This window comes from Chrysochloris asiatica, unplaced genomic scaffold, assembly GCF_000296735.1.
Source record: "Chrysochloris asiatica unplaced genomic scaffold, ChrAsi1.0 scaffold00015, whole genome shotgun sequence".
Lineage (NCBI taxonomy): Eukaryota > Metazoa > Chordata > Mammalia > Afrosoricida > Chrysochloridae > Chrysochloris > Chrysochloris asiatica.
In genome coordinates this window covers 7,018,062-7,042,150 of record NW_006408533.1, presented here as the reverse complement: position 1 = coordinate 7,042,150, position 24,089 = coordinate 7,018,062, and the positions used below count along the sequence as shown (strand labels likewise).

The window sequence follows — 24,089 nt, the reverse complement described above, 5'->3', positions numbered from 1 at the left end:
CAAAAACACTTGCATCAATACATTGACAGAGACCTACCAGAAATAAAAGCCAGATTTAGAAGAGAACATGGAATGTGGTTATATATTTGCTGATGTCAAATGGATCTTGGCTACAAGAGCTAATACTAGAAAGATGTTAACTTGTTCTTTATTACCTTTGCAAAGGCTTTTGACTGTGTAGCTCATAACAAACTATGGATAACATTGTGAAGGACAGATATTTCAGAGCACTTAATTATGCTCATAAAGAACGTATACATAGAAGACAAGACAATTGTTCTAACAGAACAAGGGGATGCCGAATGACTTATCAGGAAGTGTATTTGTCAGAGTTTTTTCATTTCACTACACTTATTCAGTCTGTATGCTGAGCAAATAACCTTTGAAACTGACTTACATGAAGAGGAAGGTGGTATCAGAATTGGAGGAAAATTCATTAACAACCTGTTATATGCAGATGTCTCATACTTTGCAATGTTGTCCATAGCTTGTCATGATCTACAGAATCGTAAGCCTTTGCATAGTTAATAAAGCACAGATAAAATCTTTGTGGTATTCCCTGCTTTCAGCCAAGATCCATCGGACATCAGCAATGATATGAACCTCTGGAAGTTCTCTGTCAATGTATGTTTGCAACCATTTCTGTATTACCTCTAGTAAAACTTTGCTCACATGGGATATCAAAGAGATTGCCCAATGATTTCCGCATTTCATTGGGTCACCTCTCTTTGGAATGGGCACAGATACTGATCTCTTCCAGTCAGTTGGCCAGATAGTTATCTTCCAAATTTTTTGGCAGAGATGAGTGAGTGCTTCCAGTGCCACCTCACTTTCTTGAAAGATTTCAATATTTATTCCATCAATTCCTGGTGCCTTGTTCTTTGCCAATTCTTTCAATGCACCTTGTACTTCTTCCTTTAGGATCATTGGCTCTTGATCATATACTACCTCTTGAAACTATTGAACATCAACCATTTCCTTTTGGTACAGTGACTCTGTGTATTCCTTCCATCTTATTTTGATGCTTTCCGCATCATTCTGTACATGGACCACGAGGTAGTTTGAACAGAACATGGCAACACGGAATGGTTTAAAATTAAGAAAGGTATGTGACAGGGTTGTATTCTTTCACCATACTTATTTGACCTGTATGCTGAGCAAATAATCTGAGAAGTTGGATTATATGAAGAAAAACATGGCATCAGGATTGAAGGAAGACTTATTAATAACCTACGATATGCAGATGATACAACCTTGCTTGCTGAAATTGAAGAGGACTTAAAATATTTACTGATGAAGATCAAGGACCACAGCATTTGGTATGGATTTAATGTAAAGAAAACAAAAATCCGCACCACTGGACCAATAAACAAAATTCTTATCGATGGAGAAGAGATTGAAGTTGTCAAGGACTTCATTCTTCTTGGATCAACTATCAACACTCATGGAAGCAGCAGTCAAGAAATCAGATGACGTATTGCACTGGGCAAATCTGCTGCACAACATCTTTTTAAAGTGTTGAAAAGCAAACATGTCAGTTTGAGAACTAAGGTCCACCTGACCCAAGCCATGGTATTTTCAATAACCTCATATGCATGCGAAAGCTGGACAGTGAATAAGGAAGACCATAGAATTGATGCCTTTGAGTTATGGTGTTGGAGGAGAATATTGAAAGTCCCATGGGCTGCCAAAAGAACCAACAGATCTGTTTTGGAAGAATTGCAGCCAGAGTGCTCTTTGGAAGCCTGGATGGCCAAACTTCGTCTCTCATACTTTGGACATATTGCCAGGAAGGATCAGTCGCTGGAGAAGGATATCATGTTTGGTAAGGTGGAGGGTCAGAGAAAAAGATGAAGACGCCCAGCGAGATGAATTGGCGAAGTGGCAGCATCAATGGGTTCAAGCATGGCAACAATTGTGAGGCTGGCCCGGGACTGGGCAGTGTTTACTTTTGTTGTATATTGGGTCGCTATGTGTCAGTACCAACCCACTAGCACCTAACAACAACAACATATGCAGATGACACAGCCTTGCTTGGAAACAAGAGGACACCACAGCCTTCAGTATAGATTGTACCTCAATGAAAAGACAAAAAAGAAAAAAAATCCTCACAACCAGATCAATAAATAACATCATGATAAACAGAGAAAAGATTGAAGTTGTCAGTGTCTTCATTTTTCTTGAATCTACCATCAACATTCATGAAACATGAAATCAAACACACTATTTAGAATATTGCATTAGGCAAATCTGCCGCAGAAGACCTCTTTAAAGTGTTAAAGAGCTAACAGGTCAGTTGGAGTACTAAGATGTGCCTAATTGAAGCCATAGTATTTTCATTCTCCCCATTTGCATATGAAAATTGGAAATTGAATAAGGAAACCTGGAGAAGAATCATTGTATTTGAATTACTATGTTGGTGAAGAATACTGAAAGTACCTGGGACTACCAGAGAAGCAAACACATCTATCTTAGAATTACAGATAGAATGCTCCTGAGAGGTGAGCATGGCGAGTGGCGAGACTTCATCATCTCTTTTACTTTGAACATGTCAGGAGAAATCAATTCCTGGAGATGCACATCGTGCATGGTAAAGTTGAGGGTCAATGAGAAAGAAGACCCCCAACAAGATGCAGTAACACAGTGGCTGCAACAATGGGCTGAAACAGAAAACAATTACAAGAATGTCGCAGGACCCATAGTTTTTTATTCTGCTGTGCATACGGTTGCTACGAGTTGAAGCCTACTTGATGGCATCTAACAATAGCAGCAATATTTCTTACTAGGCCTCAGTTTGGGGGAAACTAAAAACATGTATGAATGAATACTGGCTCAACACTACACTTCTGTTATTGTTTGCCTTCTGCATATGTGCTCAGAAATTAATTGGAAATTGGCCATTCTTCCTGTAAGTTTTCAAATCCCAGTATTGTTTGAGATGCAATATGGTTTCAAGTTAGTGTGCAGATTATGGGGGGCAGTCCTGGTATGGCGCTGTGGGTTAATGCGCCAGACTGCAAAGCCATTTGAACTGCAGGGGTTGGTGGTTCAAGCTCAGTAGCTGCTCCTCGAAAACCCTATACAGGGTTGCTATGGGTTGGAACCAACTCGACAGCACTTCACAACAACAGCGTGGCATCAGGAGTCCTGGTGTGGCACTGTGGGTTAATGTCCCAGACTGCAAAGCCATTTGAACTGAAGGTCGGTTGATCAAGCTCACCAGCTGCTTCTCAGAAACCCTACACAGGGTTGCAGTGAGTCAGAATTGACCCAACGGCACTTAACAACAGCAATGGCATCTTAGCTACCTCTGTGTGATAAGTACTTCAGACCAATCACTAGTTTGCAAATGTCAACACGTTTTGTTTTCAGTCTTTCCATTTGTTCAGCTCACATTTAAACATATACTATACAATCGCCATGGTGCTGTAGGATAATCACTGGACTGATAACCACAGGTTAATCACTGAACTGCTAACCACAGGTTGGTGGGTCAAGCCCACCAACCTTGGACACCCTATACTGGGACGCTATGAGTTGGAACCGCAACAACATACTACACCCTACCCTGTGCATTTTGTGATTCATATCATTCATTTGCATAAGGACCAGCTAATGAATAAAAATATCTCACGTTCCTTTTATGTTTTATCTGGTTGGAACAAAATGGTGAACTTAATTATCCATTGAATTCCAGTGAATAAAGAAATAAAGTTGGAAAAATTAAGCAAATCATAACTGTTATCATAAAGCTTATAAAAGAAAACCTCACTGTCACTGAGTCGATTTCTGGCTCATAGCAACCCTATATAGCGTTTCTGAGGCTGTGAATTTTCATGGGAGCAGAAAGCCTCATCTTTCTCCCCTGGAGCAACTGGTGGGTTTGAACTGCTGGCCTTGTGTTTGGTAGTCCAGTGCTTATCCTACAGTGCCACCAGGGATTCTTCTAAAAGACATACTAGGCATAATTATCTCTCATCTAGACCAGGGATGGGGAGCCTTTTTTCTGCCAAGATTTATAACATTATTTGCGGGCAATACAAAATTATCAACTTAATAATTAGCCTGTTATATTTGGTCAAACATTTAATTAACTCACCCCTAGTGTGATGGCTGGAACTGTGGTTGCCTTAACAGGGCTAGACCAAATGGTTTCGTGGACCTTTTACAGCACATGGGCCAGATGCGTTTTCCACCCCTGATCTAGACAGGTGATTTAATCTCCTGCCTGTTTCCAGGTTTTGTGCTCTCTTATTCTCCACTCCCCCTTCTGATCCATTGTGTAATATTTTAAATGTACAAACAGGGACAGGAGGCAAAAATCAGTTTGGCTTGGGGAAGGAATCCTGAGAAAGCCTGTATGGTTGCGGTAGTCCAGAGGCCTAGGAGAAGAGAGAAGGAGGATGGGAATCCAGGTCAAGGTTTTCTAGGGCTTTTTAAAGGATATCTTCTACATGTTATCAAAGCCTTTGGGATCTTAGTTTATTTATTTATTTTTTTAATGTTTATCTGCATCATGAATAGTAGACCTGGGAGACCAGTTAGACACATATGTCCATGATCTAGCTCAAATGATGGGAGATGACAAAATGGTGTGGGAGGAGGAGATGATAAAAATTGTCCATGTTGATGATATATCTTGAAAGTAGAGCTGATAGAACTCTAGACTTGTAGTGCAAGCCCTTGAGTAGAGGGCGAAACCATTTACCTTGGCAGAATTTGTTGTGAGTGGTGGAGTTGGCTTTGGCACCTGCTCAGTTTGAGTTATTAGGTATCCTGGTGTGACACTGTAGGATAAATGCTCGACTGCTACAAGGTCAGTGATTCAAACCCACAAACTGCTCCTTGGAAACTCTATACAGGATCACTGTGAGTTGAAACTGATTCCATGGCACTTAACTACAACAACAACATTAGGTATCCAAGTGAACTTGCTAAGTAGACAGTTGGAGATGAGTCTAGATCTCAGGGGAATGGTTTAGACATAATATTCAAGATTCATTTCTGTATACATGGTTTTTAAAACTTCAGGATTACTTTACATCACATGTGGTGAAATGTAGAAAAGTGGAGGTCCTACACTGAACTTTGGAGGTGCACTTAGCAAAGATAGGAAAAACTTACGAGGGTAGGATAAGGCAAACATAGTGTAGTGCTCCATAAAATTAATACATTACTTCCATTCAGAGTGTATTTGGCCTGCATTGTTGATTTTATTGACTAATGTCCTTATCATTAGAATTTTTTTTTTTTAACATGAATTAATTTGGGAGTTTGGGTTCATAGCGAGTGGAGATTTTGTTTTCATTTCACTTTAATTCTTCAGCAGCACAAACCAAGCCCCAGTCTTAGCCCCATTCCAGTCCTGGGCTTCCAGTGGTCCTTCCAGAAGCTGCATTCTGCTGCTTGCTACTGTCACCCCTTTACTCTAAAGGAGCTGGACTCCAGTTGACATTTCTTCTTCCTGTCCTGGAGTCAGTTTGAATTAAAATCATCTCTGGGCCACAGAGATAATTATCTTGTTGGGACTGGTTAGATTTTGTGTTGTTTGGATTTTTACTTTAATCTATCACTATTTGGAGCAAGGTGGAACATCAAATACATGAAGCTGCTATGTGTTGTGCCATGCTATCCTGAAGTCTTCTTCATTCCTCGTGTTTCTATTTCTCCTTCTTAAAAAAAAGTCTTTTTTTTTTTTTTTTAAAAAGACAGAAGTTACATTTTAATAAGTCATGATTTCTGTTTAGATGTTTTCTTATATGTCACTGTCTTAATCACATCTGTTGTTTTCTTTCATTTGTATGCCTCTAGAAATCAAACATCTACTTACTGTTGGGTTTTGTTGTTTTTTTAAAAATAGGTTTGTAAAGATGTTGCCCTGGAACATTAATATTGCTGGGGTATTTGGGCAAAAGGATATACTTTAGCTTAATCTGCTTTTTGCTTCTGCTTATGAGGACAGAACAAGGATATTGTTTTAGCCTAACTGGATTTATTGTCACTAATAGATACAGATTAGGAAATGTTAAATTGGAAGCTAATGATATATGCTCAGGATACTTGCCTTGACATCATCTTGGCTAATGTAATGAAAAATCCTTTAATATATGCTGTGTATTTCCCTGGGAGTAAATTAAATGTACAAAATCTTTCTTTGTATGTGATTTAAAGATGTCGTGACCATCCGTAAGTACACTTAGCAGGTGTGCAAAGTGTGCTATGGTGGCACTCAGGGAGAGATGGGTTATGGTGGTAATGTTCTCAGACAGAGCACTCATGCACCTAAGATGCTTTGCAGATAAATCAGGGTGTAGAGTGTACGTAAGATGGCCATAGTGTATATGACAATTAGTCCCATTCAGTTTGCTATAATTAATGACAGTGGTGAAGTAGAAGTGTAATCACTTCTCCAAGAGGAAATGTCAACCCATTAACAAGGATAAGGCTCATTATTGCCAGTTGAAGCAGTCAGATTTTGCCCAGTTATTCAAATACATGAGTTGGCGTGTTCACAGAGGTAGATGCTTATTTTGGACTGTTTTTATAAAAGGAGGGGGAATACTTCTGATATTATAAGAGGAGAGGACACTTCTGAAGAGAATTGTTTTTATTTACTTGCTTATTTTTGTTTGTTTGTTTCTTTTCTTATTTTCCTTTAACAAAAGTAGCATTTTTAAAACAACTGTTCTGGATGCTATAATAAAAATTGAGTAAGCATAAAATATAATTTCTAAATATAAGTAGCTTATATTTAGAGACTGTTACCCAATTTAGGTATTTATGCATACGTGTCAAATCAAGTAATCTTGAAATTGTGCTTTATTATTATTATGTTAATGCATTTATAATGTAGCTCTTTTTTTATTATATGTCATAGATTACTTACTCCTGTTTTCCCTATGACTGTACTATTAAACCAGGGTGAGTAGAACTCAAACTAAGAAATATTATTTATAGAGGCCATTAGAAGAATACTTTCATGCTACTAGAGCAGCTTCCTAGGGTATATTTAATAATTCTTCTAAAAGTTAGAAAGTAGTGAATTGAGACAATCATAATAAGATGGACTGGAAGACTGAGTTCCCCTCTCACCCACCTATACTATAATGGAGCCCTGGTGTGTCACTATAGGATAAGTGTGGGCAACTAACTAAAAAGTCAGAGGTTCAAACCCTCCAGCTGCTCCTTGGAAACCCTATACAGGGTCACTATGTATTAGAACCGACTCAGTAGTACTTAACAAGAGCATACTGTATGGTGGAATCCTGATGTGGCACTGCGGGACAAGTAATGGACTACTAACCACAAGGTCAGAGATTCAAACCCACTAGACACTCTGGAAACCCTACACAGGGTCGCTATGGATCCGAACCAACTTGATGTCACTTAGCAAAAACAGCTTACTATTTGGTGATATTTCCCAAATATAACACTTTAAGTGGATTAATATTAGAATTTGTTCTTTGCTTTTACTATTTAAATTTCATTGGTAACTTAGGGATTTCATATAATTGCCTTGAATACTTTCATTTCCTTTGTGATAAAAGAGTAGCATTGGTAAAATTTGTATAGATTCCTGCATATATTAAATACTTAGTATGTAATATGTTGCTAATGTTCAGAGAACAAATTGTGTATGTAATATTGTAGGCCTTTATAATGGTTTTGTTAAATTTTTATAGTCTATTTTCTCTGGAAAGTCCCAATTTGCTGTTTATTTAAGTACCACTGTGCAGATTCAAAATTCTTTCCATGGCTTGTGAACCACTTTTTGGAGAATTGGCAGTAAAAATTGGAAATTCATCTCTTTAAACTATAAGTCATATATTACTGTTTTTAATATATTCTTATTTATCCATATATGACCTTGATCTTTTTCTCCTAATAGAAAATAAAGAAATATTTATTTTGAACTATTTTAGGTGTCTTGTCACCCATTACTATTGGAGTGATTTTCAATTTATTATTTAAATGGACATTAATTTCCATCATGAGTTATCATGTCAAACTATTTAAACTACTTTGTTTTATGAATATTTATGTTCCATGTACCTCTTCTTCTAATTCATGTTTTGTAAAAGTTATAAATTGCTATTAGTGCCTGGGTGCCCATATCTTAACAAATTGGACACTGAGGAAATACCTGCTTTTCCTGTTATCTCTCACATTTGGAGGGCACTTTTTTTGAAACTGATTTAGACACAGACTTAGTTTACTTTAGTTTTTTATATGTTTTTCTTTTCCTAGTTTTTTGTTCCCAGCATTGTTTATGACAAAACTTTAAAAATTACAAAAACCTGTCACAAAAGTTTAAGTTAGGATTCCTTATTTGTTGACATAAAGTAGCCTGAAAAATGAAGCTAAGCTAAATGGCATCAAATTGCAGCAACTAATAACCATACAGCTGGGAAAGAGCTTCTACAAAACCTGTGCTCTGTCAGAGTAATTTAATTAGAGGTAGTGATATTTGAGTGTAATTTGTTAATGGGCACACTCTGCAAAAAACGAATAATTTTTCCTCAACACTGATAATTTTCTGTATTTTTTAGCTGGATCCTGTCAAAAGAGAAAGGATTTTCATTGAATTTCATGGCATAGAGATGCCTCAAGGAAAACTCTCAGTGGAGTAAAGAGCAGCTTACTGGTTTTTTTGTTTTGTTTTGCTTTGTTTGAGTTATTGACTGCATAGAAGGGAGAATGCAATCATCTGACTGCCTCTCCAATATAAAATTGCATGCAGAGCATTATAGAACCATTGGAAATTTGAATTTCATATTTTTGATGTCAGAATCATTCTTGTACATCATTCCAACTGCTGTTTTCATTTTATTTTCAATTTCATATCAAAGAAACATACTGTAGGTTTTTTTCCCTTTCTTTTGTTTGTGGCAATTTGTATACTATGTTAGCTAAATATTACATGATTTTCCTTGGGAAGGAAATCAAATAATAGCTTCTCTAATATATTTCATAACTTTTTAGGGAACATTCTTTTAAACTTATTTTTAAAGGGCAAATGCCTAGACTTTAAGTATCAAAATACATTTTTGTTATATAAAGTTGAACTGTAATAGATTGATTCTCATGTATTTCATTTTTATAGACCTCTCATGGCTAATTTTACTACATTGAGAGGATTGTGGGTCACACAAATTGAGGCCATATTAGACATGACAAGTTAGGATTCCCCATAGTAAAAGTTAACACCAGAAACATATTAGCTCAAGAAACATATTATTTCTCATTCAGGAAAATCTCCACAGTGAGTGAGGGTGTCTTTTAGGGTAGATATCTTCCATGGGGCGGTTCACTCATCCAGAGAATTTCAGTCTTGTATTATTTCCATCTGTAACTGTCAACGGCCAGGGTTAAGTGTTTGGACTTTTAAATACCTCTGCTAGGAAGCGCTGTGTGTCACTTCAACATCCAGAGATGTTATTGGCCAAAGCAAAGCCGCATGACCATGCCTAATGTCAAGAGAGATGAGAATTAAGGAAAAGAAAACTGAAAATATTGACAAGCATTATTAATACCTACCACAGACTTAAAGGAACTCTGGTTGGGTAGTGGTTACGAATCGGGCTGTGAACTGCAAGGTCAGCAGTTCAAAACTATCATCTATTCAGTGGGAGAAAGATGAGGCTTTCTGCTCCCCTAAAGATTTACAGCCTCGGAAACCCTGTACAGGGTTGCTATGAGTTGGAACTGACTCTGCGGCACACAGCCACCAGCCATCACAGCAGAGTTAATGTTTTAGCAGTATTACGGAAGAGATCAGTATTTCCCAAGCAGAAAGACACAAACAGGCTTTAGGTGTGCTACAGATAAAAAATAAAGATCAAAAATTCTTATAATGATAAAACTGTGAAGACATTTTTATAGTAAGTTAAATGAATTGACAACAGTTAAAATGATAAGTAAATACTCATTTTATGACTTTCTTAGGAAACGTCCTGAAAGCGGGATTTCAAAAATTATTATTATTACTGTTTTGTGGAGTAAGACTTGATGTATTGAGCTGTTTGGGGAGATATCTGCCGTATAGTATCTCCCCATATCTCCTCTCTAACAGAGAACTCACTCACAAAGCGAGTACCTTTCCTGACTTTACAATTAATTCCCCCAGTCAGTCTGATCATCAGTGTGTTTATCCTGAACGAAGTTTTTTTTGAACTACTTGTTTGATTGTTTCAGTATTATTGGCTCATATATTTTGCTATTGAATTCTAAGATAGAATGTCTGTACATTGAATATTTTTTTCTGTTTTTGTCTGGTATCCTGTATGTGCCTCGTGTGCCTCCTATATGTTGTTAAGTACTGTGAAGTTGGTTCTGACAAAAAATGACCCTTTATAGGGTTTCCATGGTGCAAGTTAGTGGGTTTGAACCACAGACTTGGAAGTTAATAGTCCAGTGCTTACCCTACAGTGCCAAACCAGAACTCCTCCTCCTCATATATAAACTATTTGCCGTCAAGCTAATTCCAACTCATAGTGACTTTATGGACAGAACTGACCCATAGGGTTTCCAAAGCTAATGTGGCACTGTAGGATGAGCACTGGGCTGCTAGCCACAAGGTCAGTGGTTCTAACCCATGAGTGGTATCTGAATAGTATTGTAAGGCTGGACATTACAATAGTATCACATACATACTAGCACCAGCGCTAATCCAGATTACTGAATAAAAATGGTATTATTGCTGATCAATGGCTTTGAGGCATTAATGACTATGCCAGTTAATAACATTAGTTAGAATTCTTGAAGGAAAATTTCTGATCACACTTTATTTATTCTGGAAAAAAAAATAAGACCAAAAGAAACTTTGGTGAATTTTATATTCAGAAAGGCAAATTGATACTTTAAAAGATGAAAAGGTGAAGCAGACATTACAAGCAATTAGGGAGGCTGATGCTCTCCCTAAGTGCTTGAAGTACAAAGGCTTCATTCATATCAGTGAGGTGTGTTCTCTGTAAATGTTATTTTCATATCAGTGAGGTGTGTTCTCTGTAAGTGTTATTTCCACTGCCCACCAACCTATGACATCAAATTGATTCTGAGGGTTTCCAGGACTACAGATCTTTATAGAACACATCTTTCTCCTGAATTTCTGAGGAGCGACTTGTGGATTTGAACTTCCAACCTTGGGTTTAGCAGTTCAGTACTTAATCCTACAGTGTCACACCCCCATTTACTCTCATAGAAGTTGTCATACATAAAAAACGTGTGCACAGATCTTAATTCCACATATATTGACATTATGAAAATATGAATCTCAATATTAACAGCTGGAACTTTATACAGGCATATGGGATTAGAATGCCACAATTTTCTAATAGACACCAAAGTGCACAGCCTGCCCAAAATACATTGCTTCCCAAACATTTATTAGTTAATAGAAAAAATGAATTTCTGTATGTGTCTGAATGTTGCTCACTGTACATTTGTTGAAGGAGAGTCATTCACTTGGGAAAAAATAAAAAAAACAGCTTACCTAACTGACATTTTGGAGCACCTGAATGCACTTAATTGAAAACTGCAGAGGCCGTGAAAAAAAATATTACACATACTCAGAGTTTATGGATTTGAAGCAAAGATCCAACTTCGGAAAAGGATAGAAATGATGCACTTATGACTTTTGTGTATGTACGTTTTTATTTTAAGTCCCAAAGAAAAGTTAAGCCTATAAGATCAATACCTGTAAAAATTTTAGGTAGCTTCATCATTAGTATGAAATATTTAATATGAAAAGTGTGGAAAGTGCATTTCTACAAGAAATTTCAACATTGAATTTGTCAGTGTAAGAAAAGAAAGAATCATGATATTCAATAAATTATCCCTCCATTTATAGGAGCCCTAGCAGCACATTGATTAAAGCTCTCAGCTTTGGAAGTGTTCTCTAATAATTATTTCTAAATATGGCACGATGGTTTACTTTTTCAAAAATTATAAACCATATGTGAATATTTGCACGCTTCCACTCATAGGCAAGGTGTCCTGTGTGGCACTGTAGCATAAGCACTGAACTGTTAACTATAGGGTCAGTGGTTCAAACCTAGCAGCCACTGCTCAGAAACCCTATAAAGTATTGTTATGAATCAGAAGCGACTTATACTTAATAACAACAATTCATAGACAAATCTGCTGCACAAGATCTCTTTAAAGTGCTCAAGGGCAAAGAAGTCAATTTGAAGGCTTAAGGTATGCCTGATCCAAGCCATGTTTTTTTCAGCTGCCTCATATGCATGTGAAATTTGGACAATGAATAAGGAAGCCTATAAAAGAATTGATGCTTTTGAGTTACAGTGTAAGAGAAGAATATTGAAAGTACTGTTGTTGTTGAGTGCCGTCGAGTTGATTCTGACCCACAGCGACCCTGTATACGGTTTCCAAGGAGAAGCTGGTGAGTTTGAACCACTGACCTTGCAGTTCAAACAACTTTGCAGTCTGATTCATTAGCCCACAGTGCCACCATAGACTGCTAGAAAACCAAACAAATCTATGTTGGAAGAAGTACAGCCAGAATGCGCCTTTGAAGCCAGATGGTGCAAAGAAGGTCAGCGAAAAAGAGGAAACCCTCCAACGAGATGGATTGGTACATTGGCAGCAGCTTCACAGCAATTGTGATGTTGGCCCAGGATCAGGCAGTGTCCCATTCTGCTGTGCATAAGGTCACTATGAGTCAGAACCTACACGACATCACCTAACAGCAACAAATTCATATTGTTTATGAAGTGCAATTAGCTGCTAATAATTTAATACATAAGATCCATGGGTTCTTATTAATGTTTTATAAGGGATTTTATGGTTAACAGTAATATGAGGCATTGTTTTAAGATTACAAAGGTACTTAAAAATGATTATTTTCTCTGATGCTTAATTTTGTATTAATCATGTTAGCAAAACTTTATGTTGTACTAAAAATGTAAAACTTACGTGCGTCAAAAGACTTCACCAAAAGAGTGAAAAGAGAACCCACAGAATGTCAAAAAATCTTTTGCAATGATGCATCAGACAAGTGAATAATTTCTAAAATATATAGGAAACTACAACACTTCTACAAGAAAAAGAGAAATAAACTTATTAAAATATGGGCAAAGGACATGAACAGATACTTCACCAAGGACTGGAGATTCGGGCAGCCAACAAACATGAAGAATTGTTGACGATCACTAGCCATCAGAGAGATGCAAATCCAAACAACAATGAGATATCATCTCACACCAGCAATAACAGCAAAGATCAAAAAAGTAGACAATAAGTGCTGGCTAGGATGTGGAGAGACTGGGACCCTCCTTGTTGATGGGATTGCAAAATGGTCCAAACACTCTGGAAAACAATATGACATTTCCTCAGAAGGTTGGAAATAGAAATACCTTATGATCCAGCAATCCCTCTACTTGGTATTTATTAACAAGAAATACAAGCCATAACATGAGTAGATATATGCTCACCAATGTTTATAGCAGCACTATTTAAAATAGCAAAAAGATGGAGATAGCCTAAGTGCCCATCAATTAAAGAATGGATAAACAAACTGTGGTATATACACACAATGGAATATTGTGCTACCTTGAAGAACAACCAAGAAGCTGCAAGCCACCATATAACATGGATGAACTCTGAGGACATTATGCTGAGTGAAATTAGTCAGTAACAAAAAGAGAAATACTGCATAGGACCATTATTGTAAAAGATTAAGAAAAAGTACCCACACTGAAAGGGAAAAAAAAAAAAAATCTTAGTTGGGTACCAGGGTGTAGGAAGTGGGACAAGGGGAGGAAAGGGAAGGCAGAGCACAAGGTAGGGAATAGACACAAGATAGTTTGGGTGCTGGGGGAAGGGGGGGGATGGAAGAACAAGGCGATGAGAGAACATGTAGGCAAGTTTGCATTGGCTAAGTGGGACACAGGTAAATAGTGATGTATACTCAACCTTGGAACAAGAGGGCTCTGAGATACAGAGTTTGAGGCATGTTTGAGTGGGAAAAAGAGGAGAAATAATGTTAGGATGCTTGACTGTCTTTGGAATCTTGGTTTCCCTTGTCTACTACTATAAAATAGACACTTGAGTGGGAGAGAAAGGAATAACCAGAAACATCACCATAGAAAGCTTGTAAGTCCGTCTTCAGCCTACAACTTCATTGGAATACCTAAAATGGGGCTAGAACTTGCCCAGGGAAGGTTTCCTGTGGAGCCTTTGCATTGCCTAAGACCATAGCTGGAATCTGGATCCCCATCCAGAATTTTCTGAGGTGGGAAATTTCCACTTGAAAGGACAAACAGACCAGCCTGGAGCTGCTAGAAAAACAGAAGATACTTCTTGAAAGAAAGACCAGCAGGAAAAATAAAACACAATAATGGCAGTCTGATTGCCAAGGACAAGCAAGTTGTTCACCAGGGAGTCATCAGGACAATAGGTCAGATCCCCTCAGGGCAAACCCCCTTCCAAGACTGAGCAGGCATATGGTCTTGCTGGTGACCACATTGGGAAATAGCAATGAAGTTATGAGCTAAATCTGACCACGTTCAACAGACTCAGGTCTACCTGGATAGAGAGACCTGGGAACTCCTGGAACCAGGGACATGGCCACAGAGAACTAGAGTGGAGAGTGAAGCGTCCAGCTGATATGAAATGAGGGGAGATGCACAGGAACACCCATACTGCCTTCCCTTTCCTCCCCTTTTGGGCTGGATGATCAGAACTTGACTAGAGGAAGAAAGAAGAGGGAAGAAAAAGAGTAATCCATTACAATTTGATGAACTTGACCTATATTTATGCATGTAGTAGCTCAAAACAGGGAATGAATCTTTACAGCGAGGATCATTCTCACCCCCTAGGTACACAGAGTTGACAGGGATGGGCAACTTAGACATTGGCTACTCAAAATGGGGGTACCACAAAGGCACGAAGTAAGTGCCTTACAAGCTTTCAAGAGGGAACCTAGTTTCAGCGAGTGTTGGGGAAGGTAGAATCTCCACTGAGTGGTTGCCAACCTGTCGAGAGACGGCGCTGGTGAAAGAGATGCGGATAAGACTCTTGTGGTTCAATAGTGAATAATTGCTATCAGGACTGATTGTGAGTGTTGCAAATGTAAAGGTACACGTTTCATAACAAAAGGAGGGGAAGTGGTTGACCTGGCAATCCAGAAGCAGAGGACCCTGGGACCAACAAGGGAGAAGAACCGAGTGCAGGACCCTATCCAGAGAAGCAGTGACACCAGAGATAGAGGTAGAGACAATGACATGGAGAGATGGAGCGGCTGGGGACCCTGGACTCAGGGAGGGAGAGGGGCTGTGTGCTGAAGGCTGAGGGGCGGGCTTGTAGGGTGTACCCTTTGGTTGTTTAAATGGTTGTAGATTCCTGAGTGCTTCGGTGTAAATTAAAAAAAAGGAATGGAAGCAAATGCTATTTGAATGATGATGCATGGAGTGGATTGTAATCATTGCAATGAAACAAAATACCATAGGATGAATATAAAGCTGATGTTCTCCCGTGTAAACTATCACCCAGTTCACAATAAAAACTTAAAAAAGAAATAAACAACTATGGTGTTAGAACACAATAACTACCTTTTTTTTGCATAAAGTATGTAATAGCTTGAATAATGAATTTCTTGTTTAATCTTAGGGTGTTTTTAGCAACAGACATTCAATTGTGTAGAGCTATTTTAAACAGCAATCACAGTGTGTAAAGCTGGGTTTTTCAGTTGCCTTAAGAAGTTTCTTTTCTTTTTTATGGAATTCTGGAGTTTCTACTTTGGGCTGTATGAACATTTAAGGAAAATTAATGCTTTGATGTAAAGAAGATTATTCTGCCAGAAAAAAAAAAAAAAAAAATCATGTCACTTTCATTGATGTTCAAAAAACTAATAGAACTTCAACTTTATTATATGTCTATAATAAAATATTATGATTATTCTTAAATAGTAAGTAGCTCATTATCTCATAAGTAGGGTTGTTGTTGTTAAATGGAGTCCATTTCAACTCATTGAGACCCTATATAGGGTTTCCAAGGAGCAGCTAATGGGTTTGAACTGCCACCCATGAGGTTAGCAGTCGATTGCTCGTTCTACAACATCATACCAGGACTCCATATGTAAAATTACGACTCAGTTATATTATCCAGCTCCCACTAAGACCAGCTTGAGGCACTTCACTGGACCTTATGTTTGAGAAAGACTGAGTTATATTGAACATTTTTCATTTTCCCCCAACATCTAGTAATATAACAGATCAATCATGATCTATAATGACTTATTTAAATTGAGATAAGTTTGGCTTTTTTAAAAGGCCATATATTAAAACATAAATAAAACTGCTTCATGTTTTGAAAACTGAAAGTTGAAAATTTTGTTCATCATAGTTCTCAAAATACATTAACTGTATGGAACACGTTTCCATAACAAAAGCACACGGGTTTCAGGTGAACTATATACTTTCTTTGAAAAGAGTCAGATGTTCATGATGTGTACTGTATTGTCTTCAAAGTTTAATTTTAAATCTAATTTTAATATTTAAACTTGGTCTTTTTGTGTTATTTTGAGTTCTAGAAGAGTAAAAGGAGTCCTAGCATGGAGCTATTGGATAAGCACTGGACTGCTAACCACAAGGTTATCAGTCCAAACCCACCATTTGCTTCTTGGAAACCCCATACAGAGTCGCTATGAGTCGGAACCGGCTCTTTGGCACTTAACAACAGGAGAGAAGCAGTGAGACATGTATGTGTATGTGTGTCCCACACCCAGAGAGAGAGGGAGAGGTTTATTCTGTAGTTGTGGAGATCATTGGTCCAAAGACTTCTGCAACAAGAAAAGTGTAGGGTCAAAAGAGCAATAAAGCAGACTCTGTCTGAATAGTCATTTATATTCTGGAGGAATATACCACACCCCCAAAGAAATTATGCTTTCAACTGATTGATAGATCACATTAATCACATCTTACATTAAATTATGGATAAACTTACATTCTGGCCAAACCACTAAGAATCATAGTCTGTTTAAGTTCATGTGTAACACTGGGCAATCACATCTTTGAATAAACCCATTCTATCTTTCAGATGATTTCTGACCACTCTCTTGTTTATGTTTAACTGGTTATTTTTGTGCTTGCATTTTTGTCGTGGCCTTCTTGAAAAACTTTTTTTGGAAAGGAACTTAAGTTATAAATGAATTTGTGAATTATGAATGGATATCAGTGCTACATGGGCTCATTGGTGATTCAGTGTTGGATCCTTTCCTTCCACCCAGACACCCAGGTTCAGTTCCAGACCTTTGCACCTCATATGTAGCTACCGTCCATCTGCCATGGGTTGCTATGATGCTGAACACATTTCAGCAAAGCTTTCAGAGTAGGGACAGATTAGGAGGGTTTGGCATCTGCATCAGAAAATCAGCCAATAACAGCCCTGTGGATTATGGTGGTCTGATCCAAGCTGATCATGATGATGACACAAAACAGGCATCATTTCCTTCCATTGAACGTGGGCTTGCCATGAGTTGGGAACCAGCTCCGAGGCAGCTAACATCAATAATATTGTGAGACCCTATAGCATGCTATTTTTCCAATTTTTTCCCCATTAAATTATAACTTTATGTGATAAAAGAAATTCCCCTTAAAAACGTTTCTGTGTTTGTTGCTAGGGCAAAGGTGAATCTTCTCAAATTTGAGATTTTTTTTTTTTTTTTTTTTACCAAAGGTGAATCGTCTCAAATTTGAGATTTTTTTTTTTTTTTTTTTTAGCTGCTGCTAAGTCAATAATGAACAGAACAACAGGCAATAAATATTACCAGTGACTAATAAATGGGATTCACAATTTAACCATTGAAATAGTATGTCTTTTTAATTTGTGTGACTTTAAAATTGTAAGCATAACTAATGCTGATGAAGTAAGTAACTGAGCTAGGTACTACAGCTGTATTTATACTTAATATAAGAGAATTATGCACCAATATTTCACCAAAGAGAGCATTTTCACTTGGCAAAATATTTATTTCTAGTTAAGGTGTTCATTCAAGTGGTTGAGCAAACATAAAGAATTAATGTAATATGAAACATTTCTTTAAATTTGAAGCAGGATGAAAATTTTGTTTAATATTGCAGCAAATGAGAATTAGCATTTTTAAAGTACCCAGACAAATTTCATAATAGATATATTAAACCTATTCCTATTGTTTATGTTGTTGTTGTTGTTAAGTGCCGTCAAGTCGGATCCGACACATAGCGACCCTATTGTTTATAGGGTGTATGAATTCATATCTTCAGCCTGTCACAAGTGCTCACCCCATATTAAGCTCCAGCTCCCCCCCCACTTGTTTTTGGTAGCTCATCTATAGGGTATACTCCAATTTAGAATTATTTTTTTAATATTCTAAGTCCCTTTGTTGTTGTTAAACACCATCAAGTTAGTTCTGACTCATAGCCACCTGTATAGGGTTCTCAAGGAGCTTCTGGTGGCTTTGAACCACCAAACTTGTGTTTAGCAGTCCAATGCTGATCTTACAGTGCCACACCAGAACTCTGAGTGGTAAAAAATGGTTTGTACTTATCCACTACCCTACTAACCTAAAGGTTAAAAATAAGCAATTCAAACCAGCCAAGTGAGCTATGGAAGAAAGTCCTGGAGATCCACTTCCATGAAGATTATAGCAAGTAAAACCCTATGAAGTGGGCTGCTCTGTAATACATGAGATGGAAATTAACTCTACAGATAGTTAGTAGTTTAAATATGATACTTTCAGAGGTCCAGATTTGGCATTCTTCTGTTCACAGACACTACCAGGTTTCTTAGTCAGTTGTGTCTCACTTTTATTGTTTATGGTTTTAGGTTTCAGTAATGGGAGCCATGTGTTTTAATTATTTTGCTCCATTGTAAGTGAGAGAATGACTTGGTGTCAAAGAGCCAGGGGCATAGATGCTGATTATTAGGAAGTTAAATAGCCTCTCTGAGTCTCCTTTCCTCTCATGTAAAATAGGAAGTCATTTTAGGCCAAAGTATATAGCATAAAATTGATTTTATTATTAAGTTTTTGGTGAAAGTTTACACAGTAAGTTAAGTTCCCGTTTGACAACTTCCTCAAACATTTATTAGTGATGTTAGTTATATGTATCAACATTTTCTAGTACTGTAGTTTCCCTGAACTTCTCATTTTTGTTTCTGAAAAATTGTTGACCTTTTATTCTCATACAGATGATTTTTAAGAAGAGTACCTATCTTATGGGTTGTTGTGGTTAAGTGCCATCGAGTCAGTTCTGACCCATAGCAACCCTGTACGGGGTTTCTGAGGAGCAGCTGGTGAGCTTGAACCCCTGACCTTGCAGTTCAAACTGACTTTGCAGTCCAGTGCATTAACCCACAGTGCCAGCCAGGACTCCTTAGTTTGCTAACAGGCGATCTCAGAATAGACTTGGTTCTAGGTTTAAAGGGTGTTTGAAGGTGATAGCCTTAGGGAGTCCTCTGTTCTCTACTGTTTCAGTTTGCTTGGCTTTTGTTTAGTTTAGTTTTAAGAATCTGAGTTTTGCTCCACCTTTTTCTCCCATGCTATCTGAGACTATCTCTTAAGATTCCAGTCAGAATGGTCAGCGGTAGTAGCTGGGCACCATCTAGTTCTTCTGGTCTCAGGGTAGAGGAGGTTTTAGCTCATGTAGACTTGTTTCTTCTTTGAACTTTTGGTTACCTTCTTACTGTTCTGCTCCAGATGACTAGAGACTGTGTCTTGGTTGGCTGCTCACAGGCTTTTAAGACCCCAGTTTTGTAAACTATGCAATGCCAACTGACTGATTTTTTCACATAAAAGTCTCCTATTTTGTTGTTGTTTTTTAATGCTATTTATATATATGTGGTGCTGTGAGTTAATACGCCAGACTGCAAAGCATTTGAACTGTAAGGTTGGCAGTTCAAGCTCACCAGCTGCTCCTCAGAAACCCTATACAGGGTCACTATGGGTCAGAACAGACTCCACAGCATTTAACAACAACAAAGTAAAGTTATGATTTATTGACAATTTGTAGGTTATTAATCAGCCCAGAGATATTTAATGAGCATTTATTGTTGTTAGTTGTCTTTGTGTTTGTTCTGACTGATAACAATCTCGTGTATAGCAGAACAAAGCATTGCCCAACCCAGCTCCATTTTCAAGCTTGTTCTTTATGCATGGTACTATGCTCAAGTCTTGTGGCACTGTGGGTTAGTGCACTGGATGGCAAAGTCGGTTTGAACTGCAAGATCAATGGTTCAAGCTCACCAGCTGCTTCTCGGAAACCCTATACTGGGTCGCTATGGGTCGGAACCGACTAGACAGCATTTAACAACAACATCAACAATTGATGCAGACCTGTGTATTTTGAGTGCTTTCCATTGTGGGTCCAGCACTATATAGTGGACAATAATCTGTTGTGATCTATTGGGATTTCATTTCCTGCCCCTACCATGGCTTAGGAAGAAAGAAAAGTCTGGTGATCTGTTTCGGAAAGCCTGGTAATGAAAATCCTGTGAATCACAGTGATCCTGATCCTCATGTGATTATGGAATGGTGCAGGGCTGGACACAGTTTCCTCCCAGTGTGCATGGAGTCATCATGAGTTGGGCCAATTCCACAGCAGCTGACAAGGCTACTTGTAGATGTCACAGGAAACAAAAGTATCAGGATTGCCAGGCAACAAAAATGAGTTTACAATTGATTAGGAAAAAGAAAATCACACGAAACAATTAATGAATAACTTATTACAAGTAGAAATCAAATGCTAATATTAATGCCCACAACCCAAACCCATCGGCTAATTCCCACATGTAGCAACCCTATATAGGACAGAGTAGACCTGTCCGATAGGCTGTAAATCTTTCCAGAAGCAGACTGCCACATCTTTATTCCACAGACAGATTTATGGGTTCAAATCCACAACCTTATGGTTAGCAGTGAGTGCTTTCACCACTGTACTACCAGGGTTCATTATTATTCATGAAGTAAACAGAAAATGCAAAAGCATATGACAAAATAGTGGTGTTTAGTGCCATAGTTTCTTCCAACTATATAGGGTTTCTTCTGAGTTTGTAGTCTTTACAGGAGCAGAAAGCCTCATCTTTCTCTTCACAGAGCAATTGGTGGACTTGAACCACTGACCTTGTGGTTCACAGTCCAGTGTTTATCCTACAGAGCCTCAAAAGTAAAAAATATTAATAAAAAATGTAGAGACATCCCATATATGCATAGGCTAGCATCTTGCAAATAGCATCTTGCAAACAGGGGCTTCAAGGTTGGTGGTTCAAACTTACTAGTCACTCCTCAGAAACTCTAGAGTACTTAACAACAACAAAGGAAATAAAAGGAGCCCTGATGTCACAATGGATAATCACTTAGTTGCTAACAGAACGGTTGGAGATGGTTGGAGATTAGAACCCACCTGGCGAATCCATCACGAAGACTAGTCTTGAAAACCTTATGAAACAGTCAAGTAGGCGCACTGTGAGTCAAAATGAACTCCTTGGCTACAGGTTTGGTTTGGGAAGGGAAATAAGCATGTATTTTACTTGGTTATATTTTCACATATGTCTGTGAATTTATATTAATGAAAGCAAAAGAACTACCCATATGTGGGACATAGAGAATTCGTTAAAACTTTACTTAGATCCTTGAGAAATGTAAATGGTATTTTGCAACATGCACCTGGTGATTGCATTCCAAAATGTGTAATTGTGGTCACAGCATAACAACATCAGATCTTTACAGGAATGCTTCTTGTATTTGATCCCTTTATGTACTAAAAATTACAGAAGAATTCTTCAAAAAGAATAATTCAGGATTTCAAATTAAGTGTCGGAGAGCAAACTTGAATCTTTTAGAAAGCTTTATTGAAGGAATAAAAGCATCTGGATTTGGGCATGCGTTAGTGAGGATTCATTGAAGAGCTCTAATTGACGTGAAGTTTCCACAAGGTTTAAATACAGAAAATTCAGCAACTTATAAGGGAAAATTCTGATTGGCTGATATTTACAAAATCAGTCTTTTAACAGTGTTACCAGACAATCTGGAGATCCCTAAAGCATTGTTTTGTTAACAAAAATGTTTGTGTCGATCATCCTGTTACTCTATGGATACTCTGGGGCCAACCTTAGTATTTAGTAAGTACTCTTTCTGAGAGTATACTGAGAGACAGAGAGGAGGGAGTGGGGAAGGGGGAGAGGGAGCCTGCAAGCTTCATGAAGCATTATGGGTGCCTAACGTTTGAGAGTCTGTTCAGAATGAAGCACAGAAATGGAGTCTGGTCTACATCCTGAGTAGAAACCCTTCCTTATGCCAAGCATCTAGATTTTAAAGTTAATAATCTGCCTTAGAGACTACTTTACTTTGGCTTGAATAGAGTTAGTGTTTGGTTTAATGTTAGCTTTACTGTTAGGTGAGACATTAACATTACTTTTTACCCTTTTGTGATCCATGGGGCTTATATTGCGCACCAGTATTGTCAGTCTGTCATATCTCTTGGGAAGTTGCTTTCCCAGTTGTAATACGTGCTAATGCCTTATACACATGACCCTTTGTATGATTTTCAAGGAGTGCCTGGTGGGTTTGAACCACTGACTTTGTGGTTAACAGTCTAGTGCTTATCCTACAGCCACCCCACTAGATACTTGTTCACAATTTATTTGCCATAATGTCTTCTAATTCTAGAGCAGATTGGACTTTTAACATTATTGAATGTTATTCTTCCTAACATTAAACATTTTATTGTAAATCATTTATTGAGACTATATGCCAAAACTCTGCAGGCACACAAGATAACTAAGAAAATGCTCTACTGTCCCAGTGCCAAGCATGGCATGTAAAAATGACCACATTCTTCGGGCACAGTGTGAGGGTAGATTATTACATGAAGACTGAGATCAAGGACATTTTTCTACCCTCAGTGATTTTGGAGGGGAAACCTAAAGGTCATAGGGGATTATCAGGGAGTTAAAATAGTATCAGTGACAGGCGTTGTTGTTGGATGTCCTTGAGTGATTCTGGCTCAAAGAAACCCTGTGTACAAAAGAGCAACATATTGCCTAGTTCTTTGCCATCCTCACAAGCATTACTACGTTTGAACTCATTGCTGTAGTCAGTGCGTTGACCATCATCTCGCTGAGAGTCATTCTCTTATTTTGCTGACCTCTGCTCATACAGAGTAACTTGTACAGTGAAAAGTCTGAGGTTACAATGCAGAGATGCCAAGTGCCCAGTATCTAGGGGGACGCAAAAGGAAAAGGAAGGCTTTGGAAGAGGAGATACTGGAGAACACCTCAAACTAAATTCTAGAATTCTGTAAAGAAGCATTCCTTTAATAACATAAATCTAAAACTCCAGTATTCATGTTATTGAGTTTTATCCTTTTAGTCAGTTTGAATTGAACCGGTTCTGACTCTTGATGAGTGTATGTATAACCGAGGAATGATTTGCCTGGTCTCTACCATCTTCATGATCTTTGGTATCTTTGTGTTTATTTGTGTGGTAATTGTGTCAGTCCTTCTCCTTGAGGATGCCTCTCATTTTCTCTGACCAAATATGAAGACCTTTTCTAGTCTAGAGATTGCTCTTTCCTATTGAAGTGTCCAAAGTGAGTGAGCCAAAGTCTCACCAGCCTTACCTCTAAGGAACATTTTGATTGTTATTTCTTCTAAGACCCATTTATTGGTTCTTTTGGCTCAAGTGAACTGATAAACATCCTAAGTGGAGAAGAAGTAGTATATGTGCTTAGATGTCAACTATGTTTACTTTAGGATATAATTAGATGAATATTTATTATCTCTTACAGTGAAATTTAGCAACTGTAACGGAAAAAGGAAAGTACAATATGAAAGCAGCGAACCAGCAGATTTTCAGGTGGATGAAGATGGGATGGTCTATGCGGTGAGAAGCTTTCCTCTCTCTTCTGAGCAGGCCAAGTTCCTGATCTATGCCCAAGACAAAGAAACCCAGGAGAAGTGGCAAGTGGCAGTAAAACTGAGCCTCAAGCCAACCTTGACTGAGGAGTCATTGAAGGTAGAGTATCAAAAATGACTTTGGAGCTGATATTGTTCAATTTGGACTAAAAGCGTATGACGTGTGACATCACATTAATGTG

General features: G+C 38.0%; 1 protein-coding gene across 1 annotated transcript in view; it reads left to right on the top strand.

Moving 5' to 3' along the window:
• The window catches only part of CDH2 (cadherin 2, type 1, N-cadherin (neuronal)), a 325,309-nt gene that overhangs the window by 215,788 nt on the left and 85,432 nt on the right, over positions 1-24,089 (top strand). The window contains exon 3 of the mRNA XM_006835040.1: positions 23,781-24,007. Coding sequence (XP_006835103.1) covers positions 23,781-24,007 — 227 coding nt within the window. The remainder of the gene's footprint in view (positions 1-23,780; positions 24,008-24,089) is intronic.